The sequence below is a fragment of the Pavona decussata genome, unplaced genomic scaffold (genome assembly GCF_977016875.1).
Source record: "Pavona decussata unplaced genomic scaffold, jaPavDecu1.1 SCAFFOLD_13, whole genome shotgun sequence".
Taxonomy (NCBI): Eukaryota; Metazoa; Cnidaria; class Anthozoa; order Scleractinia; family Agariciidae; genus Pavona; species Pavona decussata.
The window spans coordinates 1,063,469-1,071,900 of NW_028145436.1; the positions used below are offsets into that span (position 1 = coordinate 1,063,469).

Genomic DNA, 8,432 nt, shown 5'->3' on the forward strand with positions numbered 1-8,432 from the left:
AATTGATAATACAGTCGAACCTCTCGTAAGCGACGACCCATAATGTCAAGGATATGTGGTCGCTTACGCGAGGTGGTCGCTTACCAAAGGTCAGACCACAGGTGGTCTAAATTTCGGGTAATCTACATATGGTTATTGCGGAGACATAACTCTTTTGCCAGTGCTTATCAAAACCCATGCATGCTATTTACGAGATAAGAGAGTTTTTTTTCCTACAAGGGATTCAATCTGATTAAAGTTTATTTCAGTGTACAGTACAGTGCATGTGTATTTTATCAAAATTTTGTTTCAATGCTAAGCTATTTCAATTCGGGAGACACTTGAACTGGTAGCTCCGACTGTGAGATACGGCGTCCGCTGTTATGATGTGGCAAATATTTTAGAGCGACACATTTTTCAATATCCGCCCGAGAGAGATACAGCAGATTGTGTGTCATGTGGTCGCCTACGGGAGGTTCAAAACAGTTGAAAATTTTAAACAATCATCTAAAAAGTGGTCGCTTACGAGAGGTGGTCGCCTACGAGAGGTTCCATCTATAGTGATTTGACTTTGAAAACGTTTGGTATTTTGCAAAAGTGGTCGTTAATGAGAGGTGGTCGAAAATGGAGGTTCGACTGTAATTTGTTCTTCCCTGGGAGAAAATCCTTGTCTTCCCCATGTTGTTAGAGCAATTTCATGTTACAAGCAAGGTTCTTTGTCAAATATTTGATCATATGTTCACCCCAAAGCGACAATTTATAGTAGCTTACTGGTTGAATGGACCTTATTTACTTTAGTGGAAATTAAAAAAATTCAAAATTAATGAAACACGATTAGTTAAAAGAGCTATGAATTTTAGTATTTTTGTTTCCTAAGAATTCTTCCTGGGATTCTAATGATTATTTTCTAAAATTTATTCGTACAGCCTGTTAAATTGAAATTGCAAGGTTTTATTGGGAGCCAATAATAAAATTGACAAGATTTATTGATTGATAAGCTAGGTTTCACTACCTTTTCGCTATGCCTACGTTCATTTATTCTGCCTCAGTCAAAAAGTCAAAAGTAACAACAGCACTGTATTTTCTTCTGTTAAAGTTAAGGACAAAGTGAAACATACCAAAACACAAAAATAATACCTGCAGAGGAGGAGGAGACTCGTGGGAGCTAAGCCAAACTAGGTTCATTGGACAAACATCCTGCATACTGCTAGGATTGGAATGTCATGTGTGGCATATGCGCTATGGAATAAATGTGATGGAATATGTGTTATTCTGTAAGTGAAACAGGCAGGTTCAGAAAAAAAAGTTTGAGTGCTCCTATCAGGAGTCGAACCTAAGACTTTACGATTACTAGTTCGGAAGTTCTACCACTGAGCTACAGGAGACTCGTGGAAGCTAAGGCCATAAATAAACTAGGTTCATAACCAGCAGTTAATTGGTTTTAAAATTTGCAATATTGGGATTCTTGTTAGTTTGAAATTTCATATATTTAGAAATTTTAATATAAATTGCGCAATAATTATGATTTGAATATCATTGTACATGTTCCACGAATTCACCAAAATTGACTTTGGGAAAATATACATACATAGTTAATTATTAATAAATCGTCAACAAATTATCAGCTTGGATTAGCGGAAGGAGAATCACTCCGCTTATCGGCTCTAGCTCAGTCACCACTGTAGTGTGCATACTGAAGAGATTAATTTTATGTGAAATTGGTCTTTTTGGTCAAGATCTGATTAGTGTGCGTTGAAACTGTCCGTAATAGAGAGGTGCCCATGTAAGAGAGTTCTCCACAAGGAGAGGTTCGACTGTAGCAAAATTTGTACCCCATTCAAGCCAAATAACCTTAAAAACTATACTCTATCGGGAGTATCCCCCTCACCCACGTAAACACGACCCTGTATACTGAAGGAATTATTGTCACATTCATTTTGGCAATTTCCAAGTGCATGACCGAAACCACATGAACAACATGTGAAAAAAGCACATGAATCTTACCACAGTTTTTACTGCTTTGCGTGATCATGTATTTTTAAACCAGAAACTAAAAGGCACCCTAAAACAAAAAACTGTCTTGAATTTCCCGTAATTTTTCTGTGCTGTCGTCTAAATCATTTTTAGCTTCCTGGTTAATTTGTCCATTCCCCGAACACTTTTCCCAGTCTCCCAAAACTGGTCTGATTGGTCTGGTCCGAGTGTGTTATGACGCTGAAGTCAAATGGTACGGAAACACGAGACTACATGTCCTCATACATGAAGGGGAAAAAGGGGATAAAATTGAAAGGAGGTGGGCATTTGGTAACCCCTCTTTTGGCTCGTCACGCAACCTTAAAGATTCATTAGGGAGGAAAGATTGCGTGACGAGCCAAAAGAGCGTCTGCGAGGGAGGCAATTGGCGGTCCATCGAAATCTCGAATTTTTCTGGCTTGTAAGGCACGTGACCCCCGCGGACTCACTTTTTATGGCGTTCTGCTACGTCGAACGCAATCAGAGGGCATTTTACTAAAGGACATTATAATTGGTTTTACACTAAGTAACGAGCACGAAGGAACGCCTGCTGGAAATTGTTGCACTCTGCGTTGGACGCAGATTGTTTTTTTAAAAATGGCGCAGGTAGCCATTCACGAGGCCAAGAAAGTGTTGCAACAAGAACTGAAGAAAAGGATTGCCGGAATGTCCGATGAACTTAAATTGAAGGAGTTCTTGACAATCATAAACAAGGTACGTACAAGGGAACCAGTCAGTGATCGTGTTTATACGTTTGATATTTAATACAAAAGGTCGTGCATTTTATTGAACGCTTTCTCTGGCCTGTTGATGGCTCTTGTTTTGATTGACTGCGGACTGCACGAACACTGAATGTTTATGTGATTTGCGGAGTCGTGAAAAAATCGTCTATGGGTAATTGCTCCAAAGTTTATGAACTTCATGCAAGCACTAAAGATCTTGACCATATTCTAACAGAAATGTGGTGCATGGCTAGAGAGTTCTATTTTGATTTGGTATTGGTATGGGTTTTGCCATTTTCTCATGAGAAATCGGCCCGGGAGGTGATTTAGGATCAACTGTTTTTATAGGTTATGAAAATCAATTAAAAATAAATGGAGTTCAACCCAATGTTTTCAAGTTGTCAGTCATTTCGATTATGGCTATCTATAGCCAAAAATGTTTATAAATAAATCTGTACCATACAACAGTGGCAAAGTTGCAAGAGGTGACCTCCACTCCACCTCCCCACCCTCCCCCCCCCCTCCTGACAAATGGCCATAGAGTCTGGCATGTATATCTGAAGACAGAATTTAATTGTGTTTTATTTTCATTTATTTTTAATTCTTCTATTTTGAAGCTCCTTGGAATGGAAGGATACAAGTCAAGCAAGAGAATTTCAGTGTATCTCAGCATGCCCTTTGAAGTTCAAACTGAAGGAATTTTGATGGTAAGTCCGAAAGATGACGAAAGATGATGACAATAGACCATTATCACACGGCGGCCATGTTGAGTCACAGGAGAATAAAAAGCTTTGTTTTTGCACGGTAAGCCTTGCACTGAATTCGCGTCTGGCCGAGGCTTGCTGTGCGAAAACAAAGCTGCTAATAGTAAAGTACAGAGCCGTCACATATTTAGACTTCAGATCAGGTCCGCTTGTTGGATCAGTCTTGTTAAATGGCTGGTGAATCTGTTTACCAAGTGAATCCAACCAACCAATAGTGTTCAGGGATTCATCTTGCCGTTCAATATTCCTAATGAAATACCAAATACACGCAAGCCAATGAGCAAGCAGAGCGAATGCGCACATGAGGAGGCACAATACTGCGGCGCCATACTCCGAGTAATGATCAAGTTTGCGCGCCACACGAACCAATCTCAGCAGCCGAGCGGTCTTAAGGAGACCAATCAGGGTTGTGGTCTGCCAATAGGAAAAGTTGGTTCTCAATCCTTACATGAGTTGGCTTTATACCGACTCAATTTTACATTACCACAGGGAGTTTTCCTCTCTGAAATCCATGCAAAGTTATCGCCGCCCATAACAAAGCTATATTTGTGGTACTGTACATTTCCTCAGCACGCTCGATCTATGGCGTTGGGTGACACGCGAACTGATATTGGCACATCGGACGAACATAACAAGAAGACATTTGCATGTCCTTCACTCCACCTTCTCCTGGGTTTCGTTTGTCAAAACGTCTGAAGAGATTCGGACGCGAGAAGTATTTCTGTAATCTGCTTTACTTTTGCATCGACTGGTGGAAACATTTGGTGCAAATTTCTTAACCCCCCACCCCCACCCCCAGGGCAAACAAGATACACAGTGATACCTGAGCAACTTTCTCCGTCTTTCTTGGATGCACCAGTTGCTGCATCTTCATTCCGGGCGATGTAAGAAGCGTTGATCCTCTCAAGTCTACACTAGCGGTGTCCAGCCACGGTTCATTCCTAGAATTCCATAGAGATGACTCTGAAACAGCTGCAGTTGAGCGGCCCGTTATCTCAGGGATAGCATAGCAGCATATTCCCCAACGGTTTGGACGCCGGGGAGACGGACCCAACTGGTTTAAGAAGCGAATCCAATTCACTGGCAGCGTTTGATGATGTCTTGGATACATCAGTCAAAGAGGAAGGCTTTGCAGACCGCGGTTTTCGCGCAAATGGTTCCTCCAGGGTGGATATAGACGGCGGGCATTCCCCTGTGGTAGGGGACATTAGTGGTGGGGTGGGAACAGGGGTTGGGGGAAGTACGCTCATGACCGGTACAAAGGATGGCGAGTCTAAATCGCTGTTTCCGCTTGATGTGTACGTGAAGTGCGTTTCAGGATCCCGGCTGCTTTTCGTGCTTTCCACGTCATCATCTGTCGCCTCTGTGTCGTAATCTGCTTTTCGTCTTCGCTTGATAACCGAAGGAATCCTGTTCACGTGCAGGGGAAACTGGAAACACGTCCCTGCTAAAGAAAAGGAGGAAGAAATTGGCATTTACTATCATGTAAAAAAAAAACATAGGACAAAGAGGCGTGGAAGGGAAAACGCAGTCTTAGGGTGCCTTTCTTTGGGAAAATCCGAATCTGGATTTTTGATCCAATGATCACTCCCATGGTGTATCAAAGAAACAGACGAATCTACTCTGGGTAAGGATTCGTCGGTTCCTTGTATTTGTCCTTTGATGCACCATGATCCGAGTGATCGTGGATCAAAAATCCGGATTCGGACCCTTCATAATATTCTGAGATCAACAATTTACTCCATTAAATGCTTCAAGTCCCCACCTAACGGGGGGGGGGGGGGGTTAATTGAACATTTTCATCCAACTTCGCGTTGGATCACTACGCATGAGATTGTGATCAGCATTGTTTGTATACATGGCTTATCCCCCAGATGAAAACGTCTGACCGCTTAGAGGCTTTTCTTGCAACTTGTCGCGCAACAAATGCTGCGTTGCAGGCTGCGATTGTTTGTTACCCGTGTTACCACCTACGTGCGCAACACATTTTCAGGTTTCAGGAAGTAGGCGCTGATTTCTATTTTTTTGCAACATGAAAATATGGGCAACACATACGCAACTGCAAGAAAATGTTGCTGTATTACTTGGCCTTAGGCTTAAACAAGCTTTTACTCATTTTCTACAAAACAGTTGACATCTTGTCGCTGGGAAAAGCAGAGATAAGGAACAGGATGCAAAGATAGGCTGAGAAATAGAGCAGAAACCTAACTCAATAGTGAAACGAAACGGGTCCGTTTGATATTCAAATTACAGAAAACAAGAAAATTTATGTTCATAGAAGGCTGGGATAGGAGCCTTGAAATCTCAGTGATAAGTAAACATTTTCAGCTATTTTTCAGCCAGTGTAAAGACCCGAAACTTCTCATCTGGCAGTTAAATTTTTACCAATTCTCAGCTATGATCAGTTTTAAACCCCATAAAGCTCCTCTTCGTATTTGATGGCTAAAAAATGAGTCATTTGGATCAATATTTTCGAATATTGCTTGGATAAACTGCGATCAACAAACTTTCCGAGCAGCTGTTTAACTTCTGTCGAATATTACCAAAACTTTTAAACTTTTTCACGAGTAACGGTTAACTGAGTTCTCTACAAATGAATAACAACAGGGAAATAAAACACATTAAACTTACCCTGATGAAAAACGTCGACAAAAATTTCGATCACAAACGATTTTTCAACCGTTATTCTGAAAAGAACGCATCTTCATGTATTCTGCTTGTCAAGGAAAGGCCAATTTTTAGCCGCAGTGAGAGACCAGAAGTGAAGAAGACGCAAGATGGTTTACTTTACACAACAAGAAAGAAACTTCTTGAATTGTCATTGGTTGCTCTTACATGCTAATTTTATCAAAAGTAAGCAGCTGACAAAGTAACAAAACAAACTCGTTTTAAGGACGGAAACACCGGAGAAAAAAATACTTACACCTGCTACACACTGACAGCTCGTGTACCTTGCGTGTGTGGAGCCGAGAAAGCCATTGAAATTTCATTTGAATACATTGACTGCGTCAAACTTCTTAACGGATAATTTATATGACGCGAACAACAACGAAAGCTCACCTAACTTTTGACAATCTCAAGGTTGAAATTCTCCTTACTGCGTGGGAACAGTACACTCATGTTTATTATATGAATTTCCTGGTTCATCAAGATAATATCCCTTGGATGGCAAATTTTAATTTCTTCTGAGGGCGTTTTTACACGAGGAAATTTTTTTAAGCAACTTTTCTCGCAATTTTGTTGTGACACAAGTTAAACGAAACGTTGCTTAGTGTAATGTGCCCTGAACTGAACGTTTCTCGAGAAGTAGAAGTCGGTTCTACTTCGCTCAACGGTGATTACAACAAAAACGTGACGACTAGACCAGTTTACTTCGGGAAACGTTACACTAGGAAACGTTGTGGAACATGTGTCACAACGACGGCGCAACGAAATTGCAAGACAAGTGGCAAGGCAAATTGCTTAGTGCAACAGCGCCTTTACCTATATCGATGACAATGTATTGACGCAGTAAGGGCAAATTAACTGCAGATCTCGCTTACCTGAAGTGCGCGATACCGACTCATGAAAATCAATTTAGTTTCGGAAACTGACTCGAAACAGATCACTAACAATTCCACCCTAACAAAACAAATTCAACTTCACATCTGTAAGTTACTGGAGAAAGTTGTTCAAAAGGCGGAACTCTATCCAGCGGATAAAATGTATTGGTTATAGTGCATTTTATCCGCTGGATAGGGATTTATCCATTGGATAGAGTTATCCGCTCTTTAAACAACTGGGGCCAGCTTTTTCTTTGTACAGGAGTTTGAAAGAACACATCAAAATCCGCCAAGAACAATATAAAATTGCTTACTTGTTTTGCTTCAGTTTTAATTTCGCGATTCACATGCCAAGCACTTTTCATAGGGCTTCAATTCGTGAGAAATGTGCAGATGCTAGGTGCTATTATTGTTTAAGTACTTTTTCAAAAACAAGTGCGAGGGTTTCATCAGCAGTACCGAAGTCTACCAGATATAAAAATAAGTGGGCAGCAGTCATTCTTAAGGATTGGCAACGAGTGCGAAGTGTAAAGTTTCCAGTAGTCGAAGTTGGTGGGGTTTTAAAGAGTATGAATCGGACAAAGTTCAGCCGCTTACTCGGCCCATAACAGAGATGGACGCAGTGAGTCCGTGTCACGGAAGGTAGAAAAAGTTTCTCAGAATGTGGATATAGATTGCATGCCAATCTGTTTCGGTGACTTTAAGAAATCAACTGTAAACTTTCATTTCACATGACTTGAGCTTGTCAGTTTGTAATTTGAAATGTCTTTCCTGGCCATTGTTTATTAAAAATTAATGATTCTTGTTAAGCTGTGTTTGAGTAATCTTTGAATATGCAGATTAAGAACAATTTTATGACTAGTGATGAAAACGTGATGAAACACTAGTGATTTTCAACTGGTGTTTCATTGAGTTTCAAAGTCATCCACCTGACCCGAATGGGGCGCTCTGGTTGGCTTATAACGTCATGAATTATTAATGAGTTTGAGAAAAGAGTTTTCAAACGCATACTGAGATCCCTGAAAGGCCGGCCAATTTCGCATTTTTGAAGATTAGAAAAAGTGGTGCAAAGACACATTCCCTACTGGGGGAGAATTGAAATACTGAAAATTTTACTCGACTGGCAGGCCGTTCGATCCTGTCTCCGACAAAGTCGTCAAAAGCACACAAAATTCTTCAAATCTCTTTTGCAAGAAATTACAAAACAGACAACAAAGAGCACAAAATAGAACTGAAGCCGCCGTTACACGTTGAAACTTTTTGCAGAAGTAGAAAGCCGTTCTACTTTTCGTGAAACTTGTCGCGCAACGGAAGTTCGAAAAAGTCTCACGAAACCGACCATGTTACACGGTGCAACGCCTGCTGAAACTTGTTTCGCAGTGCCGTTGCACACAAGTTTCAGCTAAAAGTTT

At 40.8% G+C, this 8,432-nt stretch overlaps 1 protein-coding gene across 1 annotated transcript; it reads left to right on the forward strand.

Annotated features, from left to right (window-relative positions):
* Positions 1-2,587: 2,587 nt before the first annotated feature.
* Positions 2,588-3,448, forward strand: LOC146487771 (5-formyltetrahydrofolate cyclo-ligase-like). The gene is made up of 2 exons (XM_085126140.1): positions 2,588-2,706; positions 3,332-3,448. The coding sequence occupies exons 1-2, from the start codon at positions 2,590-2,592 to the stop codon at positions 3,446-3,448; spliced, it is 234 nt and encodes a 77-aa protein (XP_084982266.1). The 5' UTR covers positions 2,588-2,589.
* Positions 3,449-8,432: the final 4,984 nt, after the last annotated feature.

What these genes read in the sequence shown, in the direction of transcription:
- LOC146487771 (XM_085126140.1), top strand. Translation starts at nt 2,590, where the DNA reads ATGGCGCAGGTAGCCATTCACGAGGCCAAGAAAGTGTTGCAACAAGAA. An exon ending in TCTTGACAATCATAAACAAG is followed by an intron (nt 2,707 to 3,331) that starts GTACGTACAAGG and finishes TCTATTTTGAAG; the next exon opens with CTCCTTGGAATGGAAGGATA.